The 27,888-nt window shown below is 39.1% G+C and overlaps 1 protein-coding gene and 1 long non-coding RNA gene across 6 annotated transcripts; one reads left to right on the forward strand and one right to left on the reverse strand.

The window, feature by feature from the left end:
• On the forward strand, nt 1-27,638 carry LOC110056504 (copper-transporting ATPase 1-like). 4 transcript variants are annotated; one of them, XM_020763000.2, is made up of 20 exons: nt 1-109; nt 656-759; nt 3,819-3,915; nt 12,461-13,544; nt 15,469-15,684; nt 16,399-16,562; nt 16,911-17,149; nt 17,846-18,011; nt 18,544-18,654; nt 19,016-19,282; nt 19,786-20,019; nt 20,828-20,962; nt 21,474-21,662; nt 22,357-22,539; nt 22,995-23,208; nt 23,830-24,000; nt 24,230-24,372; nt 25,172-25,375; nt 25,733-25,953; nt 26,329-27,638. In XM_020763000.2, the coding sequence occupies exons 2-20, from the start codon at nt 752-754 to the stop codon at nt 26,528-26,530; spliced, it is 4,248 nt and encodes a 1,415-aa protein (XP_020618659.2). In that variant the 5' UTR covers nt 1-109; nt 656-751; the 3' UTR covers nt 26,531-27,638. The 4 variants fall into 4 exon arrangements, with proteins under 4 accessions (XP_020618659.2, XP_089129305.1, XP_020618661.2 ...); XM_089273179.1 differs by lacking the exons at nt 1-109; nt 656-759 and adding an exon at nt 3,627-3,717; XM_020763002.2 differs by lacking the exons at nt 1-109; nt 656-759; nt 3,819-3,915 and adding an exon at nt 5,301-5,620.
• Nucleotides 6,192-9,622, reverse strand: LOC149103749 (uncharacterized). 2 transcript variants are annotated; one of them, XR_016201913.1, is made up of 4 exons: nt 9,270-9,622; nt 7,073-7,293; nt 6,483-6,566; nt 6,192-6,354 (listed from the first exon to the last, which is right to left on the reverse strand). It is a non-coding gene; the product is annotated as an uncharacterized LOC149103749 (long non-coding RNA). The 2 variants fall into 2 exon arrangements; XR_016201912.1 differs by having other exon boundaries at nt 7,073-8,775.
• Nucleotides 27,639-27,888: the final 250 nt, after the last annotated feature.

Raw genomic sequence — 27,888 nt, forward strand, 5'->3', positions numbered from 1 at the left:
GGTCAGTCACTAATTGCAGTGGACTCTTCGCTCGCTGTTCGACCTGCTCGCACACAGACAGTTTCCAGTCTGGGATATTGCGTGTAACTAAATCAAGCGCTGCTTGCAGGTAAGTGATAACTCAGCCGATTAAGGTTACTCTTTAGTTCTTAGACGCTGATAGTGACTGGCACATGTGATCTGAAGCCGGAATCTTTGTTTCTCTGGCGTCGCGTTGTTACGCAGCACAGGATTTTTCTGGAATTCCCAGGGCCTCAAATTGAAACGCACCTACGATAGAATTTAACATAGTATAAGCTCGAATTGCGAGCAACTTTGTATGTGTTGAAAAACTATAGCAGGATAGAATAATACTAGGCTTACGGGAAGCAAGAATTACGGAGAGTAGTTAACTCCCATTAGCATATATAGTTCATCTAGAGAAAACTCTCGCCGACACTTTCAAGAAGTTGGATACAGTCTTGATAGGCTCAAATTTGACGCCAAGCGTAAAGACTGAGCTACCAACAGCGATTAGAATCTCAGGTCAAATGAGAGCTAGACTAGACGCTTTATGCGGTCACGAATCTGGCTTTCTTTTAGTAATTTGCGCTAGTTTGAACTCAACTCTGTGATGACGATTCTTTTTACACGCGCCTCTGTTTTCATGTCACAGACATGATCTTCGTTCGATCGTCAGGGAATTGAGCACGTGGGTGCGTCGAAGGCAGCATAAACAATTCTGATTACCTATGGGAGGACGACTGGAATTATGAAAAGGTAAATAGGAACTAGAAATCCATAAAAGTTATTGCTTTGTAACTGTAAAACTAAGGGCTAAATGACACGCATGTAATTAAGCCAGTTGTATAATTTCAATAGGATCTTTTTAGCATAATTATAAATGTTTCTGATTTGTACGGTTTCGTGGAAGAGGAGATCAGTGTGAAATGAATACCGTGGTCTTATACACCCTTTTTTTAGATAAGAACGTTGAAGCTGAGATTAACCAAAATTGTAAGAGCGTATTAAGAACATTCCTCAGGCTGAGAGTCGATTAAGAACGTCAGTTTGATCTAATCTGTATATCAAATGACAAGCAAAAGTAAAGGTAACAAAAATGTAAATTAACCCAAATACTTAAGGGCATGTTTTGTTCCAAAATAACTTCCACACCATCAAAGTCATCAGTTGATACAAGGTCTGGAGTATTATACCATGTAAATTTAAGAACATCTTAAGAACGTTTTCAGCCTCAAATCCGGCACAAAAAAATATAAGAACGTTCAGCCTCAGCTCCAAAATTAGACGTTCTTAAAAAAAAAAAAGAGTGCACTCAGGATTATTTAGCCTCTCCCCTGGAAACCTAGCCTGAATAGACTAAATTAAAATATAGGTCAGTGACCACCCGCTTACTATTTCGATCGTTCCCACTGACCTAGAGCCTATAGCTAGAACAGGCTCCCAGAAACCATTTTGCCTGACTCTATGGACATCTCTGAGCGTTTGCAAAACGTATTTTGAAGCGATTTTGCTCCAATGATGCCTTGATTTACGTTCAAATTGAGGAAATCTAATACATTTATTGTAGCTCTATTTCAACATAGCAACGCCATAGCAACGATTGTTTGCTGTCAAAAATTGCTCGCAGAATTTGGTGCAATTTAGTATATTTCAATTATACCGCTTTACAGGAAAGCTTTAAAGTTTTATATACCGAGAATTCTGCATGGTAGGTAGATAAGGTAAAGTCTGCATGCGAGCCAAGTGGCCCATCAGGCCGGAGCTTATCCCGGTTTCTGTAGCATAAAGCGACTAGGAGTATTTCTACTCCCCCCTGGATGGGATGCTAGTCCATCGCAGGGTTACCCCCAGCATTAAGTTCGCCGGTACCCATTTATACACCTGGGTGGAGAGAGGCACTGTGAGAGTAAAGTGTCTTGCCCAAGAACACAACACAATGTCCCCGGCCAGGGCTCGAACCCGGACCGCTCGATCCGGAGACGAGCGCACTAACCATGAGGCCACCGCGCGCCGTCCTGAATATTGTTTTCCTCCGGCCATGCGGCTCTTATACTTCTTCAACAATTATGACCGGTGTGTACATAGTTAGGTATTCAATGCAACATTTAAGTAACGTGACTCCTTTAACCACACCCTCTCCCTCCCCTCCCTCCCCGCTGCCCCCATCCCCCACGTTCGCCGGGCTTATTTGGTTCCCAAAGACCTAAATAAAACCCAAACAGCAGATCGATCACCAATATTTGAAGCATAATGACTTCCTTCAATTTTAACCCAATGCTTTCAAATTTTCAATATTGGTTAAGACCACAATTATGCAGGAGTCCAACCTATAACATTTTCAATACATGAAATCTTTGCTCTGTAATTTAGTTAATATTAGTTTAAAAAAAATGACAACACTGTTTTCAGAGGTTTTTAACCAGAACTCTGATCCTCCTCTCTCTAAAAAAAAAAAGTGAGCAGTTTATTCTTATACTAGTAGTAATCAGAGATTACGAGAGTGCGTTCGACGCTCTCACTTTAATATATATATATATATATATATATATATATATATATATATATATATATATATATATATATATATATATATATATATATATATATATACCGTAATAAATGATTTCACTAGCTGACTTTCAACCTTTGTCTATTGCTAAAATCAACATTTTTCAGCAGCAACCGAGGTTTTACAGTCAGATATGCATAGTGTCAAAGTCCATGCTAGTGAAGAGGTCACGATTTGTTGATACGTTGCGTGACGTCGCCAGTTTCTGTAGACTCTCAAGTTTCATAGAATATTTCAATTACGTACATTATTCTAAGCTAGCATTTGCAACCGTGTGCTCGTTTCGCGTGATCGTTTATAGTAAACAAACTCCGTGCGACTAATTCGAGTATTTCCCCTGATGAATAAAGAAGTCTTATGGATCTTGCCTTCAGAGTACTTTTCCACCGATTCCAAACAATAAAATTTCGACCGGATAAAGACTGAGCTATCTGTCGCGACTGAAACTAATCAACAAATGCAATCAAAATGTAGCTGTTCCCACGGTTATCATCCCAAAGCCAAACCGTGTTAATAAACAAGAACAATTCCCTCAGATTTCGATAAATGCTACCGTCGAAGCGTTTAAATTCGCCAAACTCTAACGTTGAGAGCACATAATAGCGAAGCGTACGGCGACTGAATGGAAAGGAGTCAAAGAAAGACGAGCTCACATGGCCTGCTCCCATACTCACATGTTCGCCACATGTCTTATCACATGTCTTAGCATTAAACGGTACCAGTTTACTGGCCGTGACATGGCCCTGCAAAAATCAAGCGGGGTGGCCATTTTGATGTCCTTACAGGAATGTTGTTTTGTCGGCCGATAACCGTGCACAGGAAAGCCAACTCTGGAAAGCTAACTCTGGAAAGCCAACTCTGGAAAGCCAACTCTGGAAAGCCAACTCTGGAAAGCCAGAGGTCAAAATTAGGTTTGCGTTCCACTTCAGAGGGATTTGTTCCCAGTCCTTTTAGAGTCTCCCAAATAAGACTTCCGCCATGTCTGCCAACATGTCACGTGTCAGTGACTCAGCATTGCGAAAAAGGCCCAAAATAGCACGGGGCGTGAGAAAGGTTTATCATAAGGTGCCACGTAGGCACGAGCTCAGAACGATACTCGTAGCTGTGTTCCATAGGTTTTGTGAGCCTTGGTTCCTTGGTTGAAGGTACACGGGATGTCACACGTATTTATTCTCTGTCTTTGTTTACGGTAGTTCATTGTAGGGAGTGCACTGTGCATACTAACACGTTGGTCCTTGGCTTCTAGATTTTCAGAGAGAAACAAGCATTTAACAGCGCCAAACGAACGCACTCCGTTGCTGAAATCCGATGCAATGGCTTCTGAAACATATTTGGACAACAAGGTAAGAAGTAAAATTTTACTCAGCTGTGTCATGTATGAAAATAAATGCATTTAAGGAAGTTCAAGCCAGGTTTGCTTGAGTTCCCAATAGCGTTGCAATTTTAATACCGACTTTAGAACATTTTCGTGATCTAAGATGTCAGTCGGCATAAGTTCGCTTCACTAACGATTTATATTTCCGCTATGATCGTTTGTTCTATTCATGCGTGACTAGTTTACGCAATTAACAGCACATAAATTTCTTTTCTAATCTGATTTTCCCTTGAAATTTACGGCTATCTTTCGCTTACCGATTGATGAATAAAAATTCTAAGTTCGGATTCTTCCTCGACGCTTGCGTTCAGCTTGACAGACGTTTTAATCGGAGACAAATTGGTTCTCTCATTGACGGTTTTTTTCGCGCCCGCAAAATGAGAAGCATTCGCGATAGATTTCTAGGTCACGCAATTTCTCAACGCCAGGAAGTTCCCTCGTTCTGCCAAACGAGGCTGAAACTACACTTGAAAGTCTCTTTTTGTATAGTTGGTCGATATGTAGCTGGAAAATATAGCGTTCAGATCTGTTTATCTCGACTTTCAAATTCGAGGATACGAATGGGATTAAACTTTTGGACCCGGCTGTGGTCTTTCAGCAGGAAGTATACTAAGATACTGTTCTATGTACTCGTTTTTATCACGTGTTGTATTCGCCTTTCAACAGGCGTTTCAAGGTCGAATTTCTTTGCATTTCCTTGTATTCTCTGCTATGCTGTAAGAAGAAGACAAAACTATAAAACACAAACAAATAAACTATGAATTTTTAAGATGGACTAGGTCGCTTTGCCAATGACCGCGCCCTAAGCACAGTTTAAGCAAGAATTTTCAAATTTTTGATCGTGGATTTCCACCTAAAACAGAAAGCTCAATGAAGCTAAAACGGAATTTGCTTACGTGCAGAATTGTAGCAATGCTATTGTTCCAATACAAACAGAACCTTTAACTCATAACACTTGATAGCACTGAAGGAAGTTTACCCCGCTTAATTTACATGGATCGTCCGTCACGTTTACTACGAAGACTGAAGTTTCAATGTCAGTTTTATTAATATTTTACACTGTTGATTGCGTGTTCGAAATGCATTATAGTCAAGCTTACAATTTCACACAGTCTGAGCATTTTAATCACATTGAGGAAATTAAAATACGCGGAAACGGAAGTACATTGTACATAGATTTTCATTGTACTGTATAAAGAGGGAAGGGAACTTAACGATTTTTTTTTTTCCCATCCCCTTTATGTGTACAAATTTGGCGAAATAGTATTTTCTTTAGCACCAACCCTTCCTCTGAAGGGAAACACAAGTCGTCATCTGCTCCAGGGGTCCCTTCAGGTGTTAGTATTGCCCAAATTCCTTTATCACGTGATTGGAAATGGGAATCGTACGTGATAAACATGGCGGATTCAGGCAGACGGGAAGAGTCCATTCTTTTCGTCTGTAAACTGCGTCTCTGGCGATTATGATCTGAGAAATCCTATTGTTAGTCGTGCCGCTTCGGCGGAATCTTAACAAGAATTCGAGAGCTGCGGGTCTGGTCACCTCATCCCAGAAGTTTCATTGTCCACGATTTGGAGAAAAACGTGTTTGGGGTTGCTTAACTCAACTGGCCTGATTTAAAAGTTAACGTACAGCTATCACGATATCTTTCGTTCTACAAAATGGATCCACAGGTGAAGTTGAATTGTAAGATTGAAATGGCAATTTGCATAGGCTTTTGAAGTATTTTTTTCCATACGTAACTCGTATATTATATACTGCTTACTGTGTTAACAACGAGCGGTGACTTTAAGGGCCTTTGATATTTTTAAAAGCTCATTTGGATCACTTTGACCGAATCGAACTGCCATTACATTTTCATGGGGATCATTATTTGATCAAGAGTTGAGATTACCAAAACTTAATGTATAATTTGAATTAAAAAGGCACCAATAGTAGACTGATAGTTTTTATAGACTAACAAACAAACTTGTTTGACCGTAAAGATTTTGGTCCATTTATTTATCCAACTACTGAAGCATGCAAAGGCACGTTTCAAGACCTAATTTACATAAAGTTATTCTTATACCCATAAATTTTAGGGTGCATTCCTTTGGGGTGATCTGGATCAGGATCAGTGATCCAAGATCACTCGGATCATTGTGCATCACAGGAACCAACGAATCCACTCTGGTCTCGGATTCATCACTTCCTTTGATGAACCATGATCCGAGTGATCTTGGATCACTGATCCTGATCCAGATCACCCCAAAGGAATGCACCCTTAGGTTGCAATTATGAGATACATTTATGTTGAATGAATCCTGGAAGCCTGTAGAGATCTTTCAGTTTCTTTGGTCTAACTTAGAATAACTACTGTAATCTGACCACTTCCCCAGTGGGGCTTTTCAGAACCAATGGAAACAAACTGTAATGAAACAAATGAACATACATAATATATTAAAAATCCCAACTGGCTAGAGGCAGGACAGTTGGTTATTTATAACTGTAGCAAGGACTTGAACTCAGAACTACAATGTACCAAGAGCGACTTACACCAACTGGTGGCAAAAATGGGACTTGAACCTGTGACTTCCTGATTTCAAATCATGCCCTCTAACCTCTTGGCCATGTGACTTTCTGTTACAACAATCCAAAATTATAATTAGTATTTGCACTTCTTCTGAATGGTCATCTATGTCCTTACATCTTTCTGCAGTTCAAATTTAGGATCTACACCATCTGCGGGTATATTACAAGCTCACGATGTGACCAGCTCCCAGTTGGCTTGATAGCTCAGTTGGTAGAGCACCCACTCCAGTGCCTTATATTGCAGAGGCCATTACAGGCTTGTTGAAGCCTGGATTTTTTTCAGGCATTCTTTTCAGAACTACTTATTTAAGTTGTGTAACTGACTGCAATCAGCATTCATGTCTTTACATTTTTCTCTGCAGTTTGACAAATTTAAGATCTTTAATACATCTGAAAGACTGCACACTTAAGACTTCACACTTTTTATCTCTCAAAATTGAGTACAAGTATTTTCCTAATAAGCAACAGTACTTCCTCTTTACTGGCCTATTATGGATTTACCCAAGATTATTTAAAGCTCACACATATCTGATATGAAATTTCGACGTATTTACCTTGATGTAAATGAGTCTTGGATGTTCAAAATTCTGTTCTGCCTGCTGCCTTCTGTCCACATATTTCAAGGCTTGCAGGTCTTCTATTTTCAATTCCTTTTCCAAATATTTTTTTCGGTGTCAAGTCATGTGTAATTGTCAAGGTGTAGCTCAACTTTCCATGTACACATACATACACTTGGTCTTCTGTTCAGAGTTGAAAAGTTTGAAACCAAGCAGACCTGCAGATTTAAGGTTACAGTATACCTTCGCGTCGGCAATTTTCCACAAATTTGGATTTTTGGGTCAAAATAGTGGTCGAAGAATAATCTCTAATTTCTGAAAAAAAAATTTTGAAAAAGGCTAAATATTGGCGGAGAAATGGCGGTTTTACGTTTTCACCGGAAGTAAAAGTTTACCTCTTGATTGACAGCCCTATGGCGCGTATGCAATCAACCGAGACGATTTTCGCGAGAATTACCTATATGGATGTCATGAATTGACTACTCAGTTGATCAGCATTGTTGTTCTGACTACCCAGCATTTTTGGTATTAGGCGTGTCTCCATTAAGTTATAAGTAAACATAGACCACGTTTAAACCATGGACCGGTTCGAAAAAGCGAAAACAGCGAAGAACGAATGAAAATACATCAATGAGTGAAGAAGCGAAAGTTCGCCACGCGGATGAAGCTATAGTTATCGTATAAGGTGGGCAAATATTCGTGGTAAGAGAAAAGAAAGGTTCTGTAAAAATTTCGGAACTTGACAGCAATAACAGGGATGCTGACAGAGACTCTTCTGATGAGTCCGATATCGACGAATCATCGGACTCACTGAGACCATTTGAAGTATAATCCATGCATAGTTGCCCACACACAGTTGCTCTCGGCGCTTTCTTTTGTTTGTTTCCTTCGCTCAGCCACTCTAACGTCCGTATCCTTTTTAGTCTTCCCCATTTTGCCAGACCAGCTTCAAGAAAAACCGAGCTACAGAAAAATTATCTCTCTGCCTTCGGTTCCTTGAGCGCATGGCGAAACACAAGAGTTTTTTAGAGATTCGCGCGTAAATTTCACCAGGAGGTTAACGGTACTAAACTTTCCCTCCACTGATTGGCTTAGTTATCTGAGAACCCAGTTGAAGGCGTTTGTGGGCGGAGTTTGTTTGCGAAGCAGAAAATTTTTCTTAGCGCTGTTTTCTCGAATAAATTTTTTCACTTGAAGCAGACACTTTAAAGAGTTATAACTCAAAGGGAATTTGTTCAATTGCTCTTAAATTTGGACAGTGGCTAGTTTAACATATAAACTACAAAAGCGTGTCTGGGAATTGTTAATTACGAAATACTTTTTCTTCGAGAGCGATTTTTGTACGATCACTCCACATTTTTTAAATCCTATTTCGAAAATGTTCTGTAACTTTTTACTGCAATTGAATATGCCAAAACGCAGACACGTTTTTTAAGCGCTTTGGGCCCTGAAACCGGGGAAAAAATTAAATTGGCGAAAAAGGAAATTCGCTTTGACTTGTAGCTTTCAAAAGGTGATTCGGGCGCTCGCATTTAGTGGTCGTGAAAAATTCGACAATTCATTTTCTTTCAAAATTCTTGGTACAGTTTGATAGCCAGCTCCAGAAGCTTTAATTTGATATAGGGGTTTAGGTATCTACAACTTAAACTGCACGCGCTACATCGCTTGCGCGCGAGACACCCCTGAAGGTATACTGTAACCTTAAGAAAAGATAACATATATAACATTATACAGTGTGGATGTATGTTAGGATCGTCAACAAGTTTGAAAACTTGTCAAGGTTTTGGTTTATCCAAAGAGGTACGGTGTCATATGTGTAGGCAGTGAACAGCTGGTGAACTCACTGGTTTTTAAGTTAGGGAAAATATGTTTAGCATCAAGCATGAGGAGGTTCTGTTAAGGGGGTTAAATGCATGTCTGTTCTCTGAATTTCAAACCTTTTTGCATTGCAATTTCTGAAGGTCCTTCAATTGCCACAAGTGATGACCATTGTTCATCCTCATTTTTTTTTGGCCTCAATGGCACTGTTTCAATGTCATGTTGTTTATCTAGCTAAATTTTACCCTAAGAGAGTGCTCATCAGTGAGAAATATGAAACATTTCACTTTTTAATACATGCTTTTTCATGTAACCTTCACACAAAAATATGAATTACCACATGTTAAAAATAATGCCATTTATCAATGAGACTTACAGAAATTCTGGTCCTTTCCATGTACTGCCATTGTAACCTCTTTAATTAAAACTGTTTTTCTTCAAAGGATTCAATATTTTTTTAATTTTTCTTTTAAAATCCAATCATTTGCATGTTAAATAAATTGTGCTATAGTGCAAATTGTTCTTTTATCAATCAATCTTTTCCTCCCACTTATCCGACAGGGGACGTATTTTTGAAAGTGACTCTTAACACGATTTAATTAGAGGGCAATTTATCATTTTGGTAAGCTTAATATTCCTCTCTTTGATTTCAACACCCTCAAGATATTTTGCAGTGTTGTGTTTACCAGATGATACCTTCTGTTACGAGATGCTTGTGTTGATATATTTGTGTAAATGTCTCTGAAAATAAAAAATAACATGATCCTATTGGCCTTCTTTTTGGTTTGTTTCAATACAGCTGATAGCTTCTCATGCCAGGTGTTGAAATGCATATTTTATTCCTAAATTATTACCATTCATTCAAGAGGGGGGTAGTTGACAAAGGCCAAAAGCCAATATTTACTCTCTTGCCAGGCTGTCACAAAAAATACAAGATACTGTCCTTTTGTAGTTCTTTTGAGTGAGCAGGTGAAAAGGAAGCAAAGAAGTAGAAATATAGTTTTGTTCATCGTGTTCAGAGAATTCAGTTGTCAAGACACTCCTTAAGTTTTGGTGAGACTCTCTTTTAATATTAATATGAAAAATATTGCTTATAAAAGAGTTATTGGAGTTCCTGTTTAACTTGACTCTCAGAATGGCTTTAGTTTAAAATGATTCTTGTTTTAGTTTCAAATGCTTGAAGGTATCTCGTAAAATGTATTAAATACAGGCATAAAGATTAATTTTTTCTTACAGTAAAGTGCCTGTAAGACTAGATGTTTTGAATTATATACAAATTAATCTTGTCTTCATTATCATTTACAATGCTACATATCCAAAGCAGTGTTAGGGGAAGCATTAGCGACATTGGGTAAGAGCCCATCTCCCATAGTGTGGTCTGGGTTTGATTCTGGCCAGTAGTCATACACAAGTGGAGTTTTTTGTTGATTCTGATCTCTTGTCTTTCTGTAGGGGGTTTTTGCTGTGTATTTTGGTTCTTCAGGCCCAAAACCTTAAGTGGCACACATGTTTTTAAATCTAATTTGATATAAAGTACACCCACATGAAAACTGGCCACCTTTCCTGTGGCTTTCATCTCAAAATGTTAGATAATAATTTTGTAATTAAATGTTTTCCGTGGTTGAAAAACAAGTGGGGCATTTGTAAAAAGTATATTTTAAGTATCATATATTTTTTTACATCATATGATTAATATTATATCTATACTCTAACAGAATGATAGGATAGGATAGGATACTTTATTTAAGATGGCAATATGCTTAGCCATACGGCCAGTTTACAGATATCCCACTACTAAAATTAACATAACTAACTACGGTAAGTTTGTATAGCTGCAGTAACAGCACTAAACATGTACATGGCACACTCTCATTTGTAAGGTCAAATAGATTTTAAAAAAATGTCATCAAGTTCTGAAGACAGTTGAATAATGTAGATCAAAAAAATTAATTTAGGGAAGGTTTTCATTGGTATCTAACTTTGCATCAGAGTTAGATCTATAGACAGTAGAAACACAGAAGTCTTCAAATTCCTCAAACATGCAAAGATAAGACATTACCTTTCCTATGCTGTTTCTTTTCATTGCAAGAATTATTTGGAGTGAAGTTTTGTTGACTCTTCTGCTTTCCACATGGTCTCTGAATCTGTCTCTACAAGTGTGTAAAAACCAGCTCTTAGTGTTGAAGACAAGATGGGCCAAAATCCAAAATCATGTTCACCCACATTTTTATTTTATTTATAAATTTAAAGGAGTTTGTAGCTGTAGGTGTTCTTTTCTGTTCATGTGATAGATCTCAGGTAATAACTGCAGTGCTAATCATGAAAATAGGTTTGAAAAGATTCCTGGATGGGAACAAATTTTCCTATCAAACCACAGGTCCATAGTTACTTTTAATTAATTTTAAGTATTTTTGATTTTTAATTTCTCTGCCCATAAAATTACTGTAAGCAGGTCTGTACATGAACAATGTAGTTTTCTTGCCTGACTGTCTCTAGATCTCACTAATCACTATCCCTTTTCTATTTACCTAAAAGAAGGAAAGATTGTCTGTTTTCAATGAGTTACATGTACCTTCATTGAATGAATTTTCAGAGCTCTTGTTGTTAAGATCTCAGTCTGTATACTTTTACAAACAGGGGAGCATAATGTAACTTAGCAGGCTTGGTAAATGTAGGTGTACAAGTTACTCTGACTCATAGTTCCGTGTTTATTTTCAAAACACCAACATTCACAGGTCTGTATAATGTCTAGTGTTTTTCTCTTACTCATGCTCTCTAATTTTGAAAAAACATTTTGGAATCACATCGCAATCTGACAAAATGGATTGCTACTCTTTGGGCAATTGGCTGCCTTGGCCTTGTTTTGGTTATCCCAGTAGAATTGAACAACACTACTTATTTTGAATTCTTGTCTGCCTGAAATACAAAACTCTTCAAAATACATTTAATTTAAAAATGCTTTGAAATGTTTCTTGCTAGTGTCAGTGATATGACCATGTTGTGCTGAGTGGTTGGCTGTACTATACATGTAAGCTTTTAGCCAGATGGGCATCCAGGCATCCTGTGGACGGCCACTTATTAAAGAAAATTGTTTTATTTTTCATATGTTGCCGTATAAATTGTTTGTTTGAGTAGGCGCTATACATGTAGCACATTTTGGATGCCCACTTTGGCTGACTGGCTGGCTGCCAAAAAAAACAAAAAACAAAAACAAAAAAAATTATAAATATGTTTTCCAGTTTGTCGATTGGGCAAGCTGGAAATAACATGTTTTAGCCTGAAGGGCTTTTTCATTGCCTTTTCATTATCTGCCAATAATTCAATATACAGAGCTCTGTAGAGTACATGTAACTTTGCCTTAGTTATATGCACCTTGTAAGGACATGGCGGGGTTGAGTGAGAACTCTGGAGAGTGTTGCTTGCTTGTTAGAAAAGCGATGGATCAAGTCTGTAGTCCTCCAGAAATATCCACTTTATAGCCCTAGGCTGCTAGACAGACACTTCTTCATACTCTGAGAAGTCTAGAGGGACATGGTGATAATAAATGTTACTTTTTATTTTCAACAGGTTGTCATAAAAGGTAAAGGAGGAGCAGTCTCCTTCACTGATGAAAGTGAAGACATCTCCAAGCTTAACGAGGAGGAGCTGAGAGTTGTGTACATTGGTATAGAAGGGATGCACTGCAACTCCTGCATAAAGAACATTGAACGAAATATTTCTACACTAAGTGGAGTGAAGAAAATTGAAGTGTCGCTGGAGGAAAAAGAAGGAAAAATTACCTACTCACCGAGACATACGACTGGAAAAGTGTTAGAAAAAGCCATTGGAGAAATGGGCTTTGAAGCATCAATGAAGCAAATTGTTGATGTTTTGACACAGAATGAACTGGCTCTGTCAGAGGACAGGATGGTTGATAATAAAGAAGCTGAAAGCCTTGAAAATTGCCTCAAGAATAGCAGCGAGGTGAAGATATCTGTGAAAGGAATGACCTGCCAATCTTGTGTCAGGACTATTGAGCAGGGTGTGTCCAAGCAGCCTGGTGTACAAGCTGTCAAAGTGTCACTTAAGAATGAGGAGGCAGCAATTACATACAACCCATCATTAACTGATCCAGGCTTGCTTAGAGAAGCTATTGATGACATGGGCTTTGATGCCTCCTTGTCGTCTCCTTCAGCCTCCCCTCCCCTGACAAATGATGTCCAGATGGTCATGATCAATGTGGATGGAATGACATGCAATTCATGTGTCCAGACCATTGAGAAGAGCATTTCTAAACTTGGTGGCGTGCAGTCGATTTCAGTGTCATTAAAGAGAAAGACAGCTCAAGTTCATTATTCACCTGAAAAAGTGACAGCCAAGCAGTTGAGAGAATCTATTGAAGAGATGGGATTTGATGCCCGCTTGATAGGAGATGACATCTGCAATGTAAACAAGGATGTGCGTACTGCAATGATAAGCGTAGAAGGAATGACCTGTATGTCCTGTGTAAAGACAATAGAGGGAAATATGTCCACTAAGCCTGGTGTACAAAGCATCAAAGTTTCCCTCGACGATAAACGCGCTGCTATAGAATATGATGAGTTAGTGACAACTCCAGAAGATTTGCGTGCAGGAATAGAAGACATGGGATTTGATGCATCATTCTCTGAAGGTAATTAAACCAGCTAGCTCATTCTTATTGCCTATATTTTATTAATGTTAAAAAGCAGTTTTCCTCAAGTTTTAAAAGCAAATGGAATGATTACCAAACTTACAGAAATTGAAATCTACGCGGGTAAATTGCAAATTATTGTTAGTAGAAGAAATGAGCTAACAAAATAAACGTTCCAAACGTATTTTTGAAAATAAACTAATTATTTTCATGCAGTAGATCTACAATGTTGTATGTATATTTACTTAGTATGTACTTTATGAAAAGAAAAAGACTTAAAACTAGTAAAAATTTATAATTAGAGTATTTTTTCTGTAGGTGAAAAAAGAAAACCTGTAGATAGTAAAGAAACATTTATCAAAATTGACAAATTTAGAGCGCTCCTGACCATTTCCTCATGAGAGTCATTTTGGCATAGATCTTTGTAACTAGTGTTAATTCTTAGTTGTCATATTTCTTGGTACCTGCTCATGTCAAGTACAAAGAAGACTTGTACTCATAGACCATAGAAGCTGATTAAATTACCTGTGAAAAATACAAGCAAGAGTTGACCTAGAATTAATATTCATAAAGTACAAGACAGAAAAAAAAACATTGTTCCTCTTATAATAATGTACTGTACTGTCTTATAAAAAAGGAACTCAACAGTATCTTTTGCCCTGAATGGCTGATCCTTAAAGAATGTAAAGTTAAGCACTGGGTTGATCACAAAGTCATTTTGATGGCAACAGGACTTGTTTTGATTGTGGTCAACCAGGTAGCAATTCACCCTTGATGAGACACACTTTGTAAAACAAAGGAGGTTATTGATATTCTGGTAATAGATAAGTCTAAACACTTTTTATACATGTTCATGTAATTCCCAGTTCAAATTAAGGTTCCCCTTACCTGTGCTTGGATAATAATCATTCAATATTATTTATTATCTGCGCATGGGGAATTTGGTTCTGGGAATTTGTTGATCAGGACTGTATTCATGATGGCAATAGAGACGTGAGACTGGCAGTTAAATTAAACACCACATTGAGTACAATAATGGAGATTTGAAGAGATGTACACGCACAGAAGCTACTATATGTTAACAACAGTTATAAGAGCCTACGAACGGATAATTTCACTAGTTGACATTTTGCCAGAAACCAAAACGGGAGGACAATTGTGAATTGTGTTGGCAGGATTTGGGCGATCTGGTCTTGACAATGAGCATGCTTCTAAGTTTTTTTTTTCTAATCTGCATCTATAGCTAGTCACTGACTTACAATTTACTTACTGTGCGACTTATGGTCAGCTGAAATGTTTCTTGTATACTGCTAAGATCAGCAATGTTGAAAGCATCATATGTAATTAATAAAGAGAGAAAGGTTGTTAAGATCAGTTTGATCTTAAGAGACAAGCTATTCTAGAAAGTGCATTTTAATTTTATTTTTTATTATTGTATATATTGTAAAGTGCATTTGATCATATATATATGTTAATAATTCTTGCTATAAAAATAGTTAATATTATTATTATCATTATTATTATTATTATTATTATTATTATTATTATTATTATTTTAAGTCCTTAAAGTCTTGCCGATTTTAACTTATGGTGCCGAGTTCAATCCATGAGCCTAGGGCAGTCATAAGTCTGCTGGATTACTTGATGGATAGAGTCCTTTATGTGAGGACGGTCTTCTGTAGCTCTGTTATTCTAATATTGCCTGGGATCTTATTTTATCTTATTGTTATTATTATTATTATTATTATTATTGTTATTGTTATTGTTATTGTTGTTGTTATTGTTGTTATTATTATTGTTAGTATTATTATTATTATTATTATTATTATTATTATTACGATCGGGGATAACTGAATGTTGTTAAGTTGCCAGAAAGAAGTTACTTAATAAGCTATTCTGCTATTTTTGATGTTGTTTTCATTAGATGTCGAGGCATCAAGTAAGGAGGGTTCGGGTGCCGTGGCAGTTGAGCACAACTTGGGAGGTGATTGGCAGGTGACCTTTAGTAGAAACCGTGACGCCCCGAAGACCATGGAGTTAACAGGTGACGAAGATATGGACAAGATCTACCTACACATTACTGGCATGACATGTGCATCATGTGTGGGAAGCATTGAAAAAGGCCTCATGAAGAAAAAGGGTAAGCTATTAGTTGTAGTAGTAGTAGTAGTAGTAGCAGTAGCAGTAGCAGTAGCAGTAGCAGTAGCAGTAGCAGTAGCAGTAGCAGTAGCAGTAGCAGTAGCAGTAGCAGTAGCAGTAGCAGTAGCAGTAGCAGTAGCAGTAGCAGTAGCAGTAGCAGTAGCAGTAGCAGCAGCAGCAGCATTATTATTATTATTATTATACATGTATCCAGTCCTAATTTGGTACCGACAAATTTAATGTTGGGGGTAACCCTGCTATGGACTAGCATCCCACCCAGGGGGGAGTAGAAATACTCCTAGTCGCTTCATGCTACAGAGATGAGCACTGGCCTGATGGGCCAGTTGGCTCGTATGCTGTCTTTACCTTTACCTTTTATACACCTTTTGGGTATGCTTTGGCAGTGAATCAGGCAAGTTTGGTTGAGCCATGGTTCGTATTTTGGCGAGATGTAGTTGAGCCAAAATACCCACAGTGACTGTTTCTACTGACTGCATTTACTGTTTTTACATTATTTACTTTTGACACCTCCCTACAGTTGCCACTTTTGTTTTCTCCAGGATGGTACAGGTATTTGTACAGAGGTCTTACTTTGGCACTTTTATGCCATCTTGTCTTGACAACTGCATCTGCCACTTTATCAGGGCAAGAGGTTGTTTTTATCTTCTGTAATAAATTAATGATGGAATCTCTTTACTTTTAACCTTTCCTCCAGGAATAAAATCTGTCCTTGTTGGCCTACTAGCACAGAAAGCAGAAGTCAAATTTGACAAGAAAATGATCACTGCAGATGAAATAGTTTGCCATGTGAAGGAATTGGGATATGGCTGTGATTTGATGGATCAAAGTGGGCAGGGAGAAGGCACGGTTGACTTAATTGTGAGTTCGCCCACCCTCTACTTTTTGTACACTTAAAAGCGCGAGCCATCTTGTATGTAGAGCATAAACAGTATCACTTGAGAGTGCTGCTCAATAGCTTTGTTTGAATGGTCACACACTAGGGTTTCAGTTAGAATTCCCTTGTACAGCATTACAAGAAAAACGTCAGGAAAACAAAAGAAAAAACAAAAGAAAACAAAAAAACATAAAAACAGTATAGTGACTGATTTTGGACTGATATAGTCAGGTTAATTTCTAGACTTGCATGTAAACCACACATTTATAGTCAGTCAATTCAACTATGGTGGCCTGTGTAAAAAATTATTTTTGTTTGCATTCTATCTTCAGATAACAGGCATGACGTGTTCATCCTGTGTGCATTTGATAGAATCTAACATCAGCAAGAGACCAGGAATACTGAGAGCATCAGTTGCTTTGGCAACCAGTAGTGGCCGATTTGTGTTTGATACAGAAACGACAGGTCCTCGGGACATCATAGAGGCGATTGAGTCACTGGGTTTTGGAGCATCACTGGACACAAACGATAAGAAAAAAGACAGGATAGATCATTCAAGGGAAATAAGCAAGTAAGAGGACTGGAATTTTTTTAAAAAATAACTGTATTATAATATTGCACAGTAAAGCAAGAGCCACCTAGCACAGCATTATAAACAGTACCATGTGCAAGAAATGCTCAATGGCTTTTGTTTGAATGGTCACTCTCTAGCGTTTCATCTACTGCCATCGAAGTGAGAATTCCCTCAGACAATGATTTTTACACCTTTGAAGTCCCAACCTCAAAATGTTAAAATTTCTCTGTGTTGTTTGTCACATTTATTTTGCTCTCTGTTCTGAAAATTTAGTAGTTTAAGCTCTCTTTCAGCTGGCAAAATTGGCCTTCACAGAACATTGCACCATGGCAATAGAAGATAATAAGTGGAAAATAGAGCAAGAAAATTGCAGAACTTTACTAGAAGCATCATCAACACCTTTTCAGCCATATCAATGTTAGCTCAGTGTTTTGATTTATTATGTTGATTTATACAATGCATTGGATTTAAGCAAGGCTTGTAGAAAATATGTCAATGTGAAAATGAGCAAATATATGAAACAACGTTTTGACATATTTTTCAACTTGACAATGACATCTTAATGATTTTGAAACATTCATTGCAGCTCATTTTCATACTGCACAAAGATAACAATATTTTTGGGAAATATATACATGGCTTTGCATTTGCCCCTGGGTGGATATTTATTTCATTACTTTTCTCTCCTTTCAGGTGGAGGCGATCCTTTCTGTTTTCGCTGATATTTGGAGTGCCAACATTTGTGATATTTATCACTTATGTGATCCTGGATGAACTGGAGAAGAGGCCAAACCAAATGATCTTGCCTGGTCTGTCTCTGGAGAACCTTTTGATGTTTATCCTGTGTACCCCAGTTCAGGTCAGTATTGACTACACTCGAAATCAAAGCAATTGGTTATTGCTTTTACTAGCTACATGAATAAAGAGGAAAAGTTTGCATTAGGCCAAGTGGCCTGACGTCGGGGGACTCTCATATCAAAAAGACGGGGGTACTCGTCAGAAATTTTGAACAGAACCCCTGAGAGGTACCAGGATGTTGTTTTGTGGGCATGGCTTGAAATTTTTTTTTTTTTTTTTCACTCCAAAGAGGTACCAATTCTAAAACAACACATTATCTCCTGTCATATTTTTTCTGCTCAATACCCTAAAGGTAATGCAAAAGCCCCGCTGTGGATCATACCCCAGGGACCCATTCTGGTTTTTGTAGCATTAAGCGCCTGGGAGTATTTGTTTATCTTGCAAACAAACATGTATTGACAAAATGTTAGAAAGTAATAAAATGTGTTAATCATGCCAATTTTTCTTGTCTAAGCCAAGTAATGAAAATGATATTGGTAGAAAACCACTTTTTTTTTCCTTTTAACATCTTTCTTGTGTCATTCTTTTTGTAGGTCTTTGGTGGACAGTATTTTTATGTGACAGCTTACAAGGCCCTGAAACACAGGACAACAAACATGGATGTGCTGATCATGCTGGCCACCTCAATAGCTTATGTTTACTCCGTGAGTGTTGTGCTTGCCGACTTTAAGAGTCAGAGAGTAATATTACTTATATTTATCCTCACAGTGAATTGAAAGATGACACTCTTTATAGGGTGTTTTCATATGACATTACAGCAGCCATATTGGTGTCCCAAAACAATGAAATCGCGGCCATGTTGCTGACCAATTCTGTGGGAGTTGAACTGTTTTTTATGTAAACACTTTCTTTCATTGCAATACACTTGCATGGGTGCTGAGTGAAAAGTTCTTTTCCATCTGTACACCTGTCTGATTGCCTCTTTGATAGTGTAGGGGGAATTTAGATTTTGGTCACTTTTGAGAATTGAATTTCTCATTACATATCCAATCCATTCTCTGCCAGATTGTTGTTGTCAGTGTCGCCATGGTAGAGAAGAGCAACCACAGCCCAATGACATTCTTCGACACTCCACCGATGTTGTTGGTGTTCATTTCTCTTGGTCGCTGGATGGAGCATGTGGCAAAAGGGAAGACATCAGAGGCGCTGGCTAAGCTGTTGTCGTTACAACCTTCAGAGGCTCTGCTGGTTAAACTTCAGCCAGGGACGATGACTGTGGTCAGTGAGAAGGTCATCAATGTTGATCTGGTACAGCGTGGAGACGTGCTCAAGGTAAATGTCCTGCCAAGAATTTGTCTTACCTTTTTTGAAAAAGTGATTAGCTGCAGTTTAAAATAGGTATGCAGTACCATGTGAGGTGAGGTTAAGTCTGCATACGAGCCAAGTGGCCCATCAGGCCGGACCTTATCCTGATTTCTGTAGCATGAAACAACTAGGAGTATTTCTACTCCCCCCCCCCCCCCCCCCCCCCATTGCAGGGTTACCCCTCAGCATTAGATTCAGCGGTACCCATTTATACACCTGGGTGTAGAGAGGCATTGTGAGAGTTAAGTGTCTTGCCCAAGAACACAACACAATGTCCCTGTCCACATGAAAATGAAAAACCCGCATTTTCAAAGTCCTCTGGTTTGAATAGCGTTTTCAAAACTCCCCGTTTTCGTGACGGATTAGCCTGGACAGTGGGACTAACCGTGGAAATAAAGCTGTGATTTTGAATTCCTCCGGCATAGTGTGGACGCTGAATAAGATGGCATGTACATTTTGTTTTCGTCAAGGTTGTCCCAGGAGCTAAAATACCGGTTGACTGCAAAGTTCTTCAAGGAACATCCACTGCAGACGAATCCTTGATCACAGGAGAATCCATGCCTGTCATCAAGAAACCAGGAGACTCTGTGATTGGTGGAACTATCAATCAAAATGGATCCTTATTGATCGAGGCTACTCATGTGGGTCAGGACACTACACTGTCACAGATTGTGAAGTTAGTTGAGGAGGCTCAAACTTCCAAGGTAAGCGTGAAATTGGAAGTGTTGCATTTGATTTACAAGTCAAGTAGAAAATGCAGGAACATGTTGACCTAGGCACAAATCTTTAGTTTCTCTCAGGTCAATTAAAGTAAGTAAGTTCATGAGCAGCTTTATTTAGAGAAGGTGGCACATGATGGTAGACACCAACAAACAAGTGGCCCTTTACCCTTGAAATCACACGATAAAAGATCTTACTAACCTGCCAACGGTCAAACTGGCTGGGCCCGGTTGTCCAAAGCATGGTCAAGCTCATCCAAGAATCGCGTAAATTGTAAAATTCCAGTTCTGTAACAATGACTTACATGTAGGTTTTCAGTCTACATTTGAGTTTTTCAGTTTTAGTATTTACTGATCTCAAACCCTGGTTACCACTGGAAAAAATACCTACTTTAATTTATACTAGAGAAAATAAACTTGAATAAACCATTTCATTGGTGTCGGCGGTAATAAGCTTTAAAACAACCACGCCCTGACGTTTTTGTCAGTGTCGATGCTTAACTCAGTTTTGTGTGATACTTCTCGCATTGTTACTTATCTTATTTTCTAGGCAGTCCATTGCAGGTATCCCACCGAGTACTTTTTTTCTCAGATTTTACCTAATTAGTGGCTGGTACCCATTTATACATTTGGGTGAAGAGAAGCACTTTGAAAAGAATTTGTCTTGTCCAAAACTCTGAAATCCAGTGCACTAGCCAAGTTCATACTCGTGGTGTGGAATATCTCATTTTGATATCTCCTTGGATAATCTTTTTGTTTCTGTCTAAAAAGAGAAATTGTCAATCGCTTGCAGGCCCCGATTCAGAAGTTTGCAGACAAGTTGTCAGCGTATTTTGTTCCCACTGTTGTTGTTATCTCAATCGCGACATGGGTCGTCTGGCTTGTTATTGGATTTGTGGACATCACGTTGCTAAGGAAAACCTATGATGTGAGTGTTGTTTGCCATAGTTTGTGACACTGAGCTGGCTTTGCCTTGCCACGAATCTGTTGCTAGTTTATTTGCCATGAACGTTATGCAAACTTAGGGAAAATCACGAGATGTTTTGGCGACAACTGGAACAGCTTGAAATTTTAGTGGGCCGTACAGTAGACTGATTACGGCCCGCACCAATCATTAAGAGATTAACTATTATAAAGCTTGTAATCACATTTGGTTCAATGAACCTTAATATTGATGTGGTGGCCATTTTGAATTCTGTTGTTTCAAATAGCTATTATGGGATGCTCAGGGGGCAAATACATACTAATTTGCCCCCTGAGCATCCCATAATAGCTATTTGAAACAATAAAACTCAAAATGGCCGCCATACTGCTGAAAAGGTCCATTGATGCGAAATTTGACTTGTTTAGTTAGTCCAGCCCAATACAGTCAAAAGCCAATGTAGCCCACGTAGGTTCTTAATTTGTATGTTTAATCCTCCTTGTTTCTTTCTCCGCAGGCCAGCAAGGATAACAGGATAGAGTTCGTGTTCGCCTTCGCTTTTCAGATCGGTATAACAGTGCTGGCCATTGCATGCCCCTGCGCCCTTGGTCTGGCCACCCCAACAGCTGTCATGGTGGGCACAGGCATTGGAGCTCAGAATGGAATACTTATCAAGGGAGGAGAACCACTGGAGACTGCACATAAGGTGACTTTGAAATTGTTCAATTTTAACTTCTTTTAAAATAGTTGTCTTTGCTTATGTGTTAAGTCTTCTGTAAACCATGGATATTAAAATGTGTTCTGCCTGCAATTTCATTCTTATTCATGCAAATAAATCTCATTTTCGTTTGAAGACTCGTTTTGAATATCAATTAAACATAGGCAAAATGCAACTCAGTAAAGAAAAGTTTTACAGGCAACCGCGTACAGGCCGCTTAGGAGTTCATTAATTGCAAGTCAAATTTCTTTCTTTGGACATCAAAATAGATAAAAAATAATAATCAAATAAGCAACTTTATTTAAGTGTCAAATTTATGTAGCACTCGACTGTTCTGCTAGATGGGGACAATGTAAATAAATAAACAAATGTTGCAAAAAAATAATAATAATCAAACAAACAACTTTATTTAAGTATCAAATTTATTTAGCACTCGGCTGTTCTGCTAGATGGGGACAATGTAAATAAATAAACAAATATTGCAAATAGAAGGTAAACTATTAAGAAATGCAACTGGTAGGAGGCTGACCAGTTGGCTGTTTTCACAAGTGGCTGAGGAGTTGAACTCGGGACTACCGAGAGCAAATCCAGATAGCGGAAGGCTGGAGGATTTGAACCAGGGACCTCCAGAATTCAAAGGCATATTTCAGTTCACTTATGCAGAGCCATCTTACATTTGCAGGTCAATGCTGTGGTGTTCGACAAGACAGGCACTCTGACACACGGTTCCCCAGAAGTGGTGAAGACTGCTCTGTTTGTTAAACCAGGCCAGTGTAGCTTGGAAATGCTGCTGGCAGTGACAGGCACTGCAGAAAACCACAGCGAGCATCCCATTGGTCTGGCCATTACCAATTATGCCAAGCAGGTATGTTAACAATTTACCTCTTGTGAAAGCTACTTAGCGCATGATATCACGATGCAAGATAATGCGACACCCACCAGGTGTGAAAGATTAAGTCTGCATACGAGCTAAGTGGCCCATCAGGCTGGCGCTTATCTCCGGTTTCAGTAGCATGAAGCGACTGCGTCCCATCCAGGGAGGAGTCGCAGGGTTATCCCTCAGCATTAAATTTGCTGGTACCCATTTTTACACCTGGGTGTAGAGAGGTGCCCATTGTGAGAGTAAAGTGTCTTGCCCAAGAACACAACACAATGTACCTGATCAGGGCTCGATCCCAGACCGCTCGACCTGGAGGCGAGTGCACTTACCATGAGGTCGCTGCGCCTCCCCAAAAAGTTTGAAATTGAAGACAATCTTTGTTATGTCATGTTACTGATTGTGACGTCATGTAAGCTAAATACTCGTATACCATTCATCAGCAACTTCAGACCGAAACTCTTGCCCAGTGTACTGATTTCAAAGCCGTGCCTGGGTACGGTTTGTCCTGCAAGGTCAGCGGTGTTGAGGAGTTGATAAAGCCCAAGACTGTCAAGGACAAAAACAAGAAAAACCTGACTGTCAAGGTTGACGGAGTTGTGATAGATGAGAGCCAGGATATTGATCCGGCATCGGTGATCAGCGAAAGTGATAATGGTGAGATATAACTGAACTGTATAACGTAAGAGTTAGCTTAGTTGGTTGGCGCCTGCTTTTTCGTGAGAATCCCGGCCAGATCACCAAGATGGTTGCGTCTCAAGGGGCACGATAAAGAACCCGACATTCTTCGATAACAGTGGAACGCAGAGTTCCCTGTGTTGTAGTCCTATCTGATCTCTCGCTGGCTACCATGGGCCGGGTAGGCGAGGTGAGATCATAAACAAACTGACAGCAGCATCCAGAGGCGCCTTTGCTAAACGATGTCCGATCTCACTCTCACAAATGTAGTTGAATTACCATGGTACAATTGTGATATGTGCGCTATGTAAGAACCTTTATTTGTGACCAGCCTTATGCTTTTACGCGAAACGAATATTGCTACTTTGTGGTTACATCTGCCGATTCAACATTGAGTTAGTTGAGGAAAACTCGATAACTTGTGTGACCTTAGATCTCAACTCGGTTTCACCCAAACGTTCAGTGTAGACCCACGCTCTCTCTGTTCCCGTTGTCTGTTATCGCTCTTTTATCTTGTAGACAAGCTTCTCATTAATTTAGAATCGGTCTGTTTTTCCACTTTCAATACTCAATTTTTGTGACTGTGTTTTTATTTTGCAGCAGAAGTTAGGGAAGATAGCGTGACTCCCAGAGAACCAGTCGCTTGTCACGTGATCATTGGCAACCGAGATTGGATGCAGCAGAACGGCCTGGAGGTCACTGATGAGATGGAAGACGCTATGCAGGAGCATGAAGAAAAGGGACATACCGCTGTACTCGTCGGCATTGACGGTAAGAATCAGGACTGTGAAGATGTTCTTGTCACGCAATCTTCAAGAATGGTTTGCGTGATGAGCTATTGATTCTTACTGTGTAAGTTGGGGGAAACTCTTTTCTGTTGTCTCAGGTAATTGGATGAGCCTAGATTTTGGTAAACCTAACGCTAACCCTGAGGTTCTACCGGCCGAGTAAAACCTTTGTATAGCAGAATTCTAACTCTGAGACACTTTTGTCCCATTAGGTCTCCTTGTAGCCATGATGGCTGTAGCCGACACGGTTAAACACGAGGCTCAGGCCACAGTAGCCACTCTGAAGAAAATGGGAATACGTGTTGTCTTGCTGACCGGCGATAACAAGAAGACAGCTTTCGCTATCGCCAAGCAGGTCAGTTGTTTACCAACACAAGTTGCTTGTTTTTGTTGCCATTTAAGAATTGCGTCAACATAGTTTTCCTGCCTTGTGAGAACCAGTCGAGAAACAATTTTTAGTGCATTACAGAGTCGTTGAAAGAAAACAGTTTGTCTTCGTTTAAGCTCTTTTTTAACTTTAACATGGTATGTTTTAGTGTAATAAATTTATGCTTCCTTTAATACTGGACATAACGACCGTCACTTAGTGTTCACGACACTTATCTTTCGCGACAATTTCGCCAAAAATTTCATGTAATTAAGGTGTGTCTTAACTATGTTGGTTGCTTGTTTTGCGCGCCAGCACTATCACGATGATTAAAAGTGAAGCAAACAGAACTGCTCAGTTTTCTGGTAGAAACTCTTCAAGTACTACTCTGAAAAAAATATTGCAATGACGTGAAAGAAACCATTGTGTGGGCATGGCGATTTTAGTTACGTTAAAAATATTCCTGCAAGGAAGGATACTCTGGTTTGTCTGATGGTTATACAAAACCTTTTTTCCCAAATCTATGAATCTGTATATATTTTTGTACCACCTCAGTTTTGTTTTTAGGCTCTCTGTGTGCCTCTTTGGTTTATTGTTTTCCGCTCGAATTGCAAAAATCAATAGATCGCCATAAACCCCAGCATCTCCAGCACCTATAGGAATTGGTTATGCTATACATTAGTGTCCTTTCTGGGGCGTCACTCTGGGTCATATCTCATTGTTGCATGACGAGTGAAATCAGACCACTTGATTGTGTTAAAAGTTACCGCCTTTGATGAACCTGTAGGTTGGAATAGAGCAGGTGTTTGCCGAGGTTCTGCCCTCGCACAAAGTGGAAAAAGTTCGTTCCCTTCAAGACAAGAAGTTTATTGTAGCCATGGTTGGAGACGGTGTGAACGACTCCCCTGCACTGGCTCAGGCCCATGTCGGCATCGCCATCGGTACCGGAACAGATGTGGCTGTGGAGGCGGCTGATGTCGTGTTAATCAAGGTAACAAAGTCGCGAAAGTGGTCGAGTTTTAATTTCCTCCAACGGTATCCTGCATCGTCGTGCAAATAGCTGATGAAAGTAAAGAACAGCACAACTGGCAATGAAAGAAATGTATAGTAATTAAATGCGATAGCCTTGCGATTGAAATATTTTAGAGTGCACACTTTTTTTGCAACATTACGTGGCTTTTTCCGTAAAGTCGAACAGGAAAGCGCTGTTTTTTCTTTTTTTTTTTTTTTTTGGAAAATCACTCGAGTTGATCTACTGCTAAATCGTTAAGGCGACGGACGCATAACAAATCTGAAATCCGTTTGTCGAACTCTAACTTACCTCTCTGTTATTCTGTGTTGTTTGTAGAGCGATCTAATGGATGTAGCCGTGGCCATCGACCTGTCCCGCGTGACAGTCCGTCGAATTTACATCAACTTTCTATTTGCGCTCATCTACAACATGATCGGAATTCCGTTAGCTGCCGGAGCGTTTGAACCCCTGGGCGTGGTCATGAAGCCATGGATGGCGAGTATTGCGATGGCGGCTTCTTCAGTGTCTGTTGTTGCCTCGTCACTCATGCTTAAATTGTAAGTGTTGGACATCTTTAAGTCTGATGTTTTGTGATCTCCTTTATAAATTTTCGAAATAATTCATTTCCGGTTACGTAAACTCTGGAAAGGTAACCTGGGAATGGCTTTTTCCTTAAACACTATTAAATGAAACACGTATGTGCACGACTTCCCGTGCTTTTTGCTACCTAATGTAACGTCGAATTCTGATTGGTTCATTGTGCCTGTTGGCGCTTCTGTGATTGGCTTTGTGATTTCATCGGTTTTCTTTCCTTGACACTCGTTAGAAAACCCTTTGTGAGTTCTAGGAAGCAGAGAGAATGCGCTCTCAACACTGATTCCACGTAGACGCTATATTGACTAACAGAGACTTTTGTTCTCTCTCTCTTAAAGGTACAAAAAACCGGAAGTAGAGGATATGGACATGGGCTCAAGAAACTTCTGGTCTGGTTACACCATGTTAAACACAGCTCCTAACGACTCCTTGGATAGCGAACCAGACGGTTTCATGAACAGAATTTTCAGGAGACGGTCTCGCACCAGCTCTAATCCGGTAGAAGGAAAGAGATTTGAGTTCATTTCTGACGAAGCGTAACTTTTTTAAGAGGAAAAGAATCTACGACACCAAGTCGGGAAAGGAGTAACTAAAAATATTCGAATTTATTAGGAAGGGTAAACAAACTCTCTAGAGAAGTTATGTGCAATTCTCTAGGTTTCATCATTTATGTTGAGTCTGCGTAGATTATGAAAATATGTATCAGAAATTTGTTAGATATGGGTTTAGTGTTCATAGATTTCTTTAATTAACTTTGTGTAAAAAAGGGTTTTAATCAGCATTTGTTACATTGGGGGCTTTTTTTGAGTTTGCCAGGTTTGTGATTATCTTAGGATGAAGTGATGAAATTATCTCGTGAAATGAAATTTCAAACATGCGGTTATAGATTGAATTATAATATGAAATTAGAGTAGTGTGGATTTAGAGAGTAAGCTTGATAACATCGAGCCAATTTGATTTGAATATTTTGTGCAGACATATTTTTGTAAAGATGTAAATTGGTTGCAGTTTAGCGAAACTGTTTGATTAGCCAGGAGCTTTTGGACAAGTCGACGTTAGAATACGTGACTTTTTTTTTTTTTTTTTTTTTTTGCACGGTACCTATTAAGAATGGTTGCTGTAAGTAGTCACACGCAGTCGAACAAACAATAGTTATTAGAACCGACCATTTAGACTACAGTATGTTGAGGTTGGTTATGAGGAGAAAATGGGCACTGAGATAAAATCCTCAACCATTACATCTTAGTGCCACCCACCAACTCCTTCCCGGTAAGCCCTCCACACCGGTTACATTTTATCCTCTTCCCCATGTTCTCCTTGCTACTACATTCAAGGCTGTCAACACACTAAAACTACGGCACTATACATGACAAAAATGGCGCTGGTCAGCTGTAGAGGTAGTTAGCAACTATTCATGCACAGTATATTATAGCACAGTTGTTCTTTTTGTTTCCGTTGACGTTGGAATTTTGTCGGCTATTTCATTAAAAAAAAGATTGTTTCATCATAAAAAAGAGGAAAAAAAGAAAAGAGATCGCAGAACAGTATCTTTAAGCAATAGCTTTTAATAGGCAGGTAATGAAATTCGTGCCAGTGTAGTAAGTATAAGATAAGATATTTTATTAAATATAAACGAGTTTAAAATGAATTGATGGTGAATTCTTGGTGTCATTTAATTTAGCTGCCAGCACAGTTAAATACGAACCTAGTGCATATGCATATCAATTTTTATCCTGATAGTCTGCTGTTCAGCTGTTCGGCAGTACTCCACTGCGGGAAAAAGCTGGCGACTGTACCTTTTACCACACCCAGCGAACCTGTCACATCCCATTCCGAGCTGACCTAAGCCTCTCCATCAAAGCGAGGCCTGGTGCAACAACCATTTATATGAAATTGAG

The sequence above is a fragment of the Orbicella faveolata genome, unplaced genomic scaffold, assembly GCF_042242905.1.
Source record: "Orbicella faveolata isolate gen_17 unplaced genomic scaffold, um_ofav_v1 contig_35, whole genome shotgun sequence".
NCBI lineage: Eukaryota > Metazoa > Cnidaria > Anthozoa > Scleractinia > Merulinidae > Orbicella > Orbicella faveolata.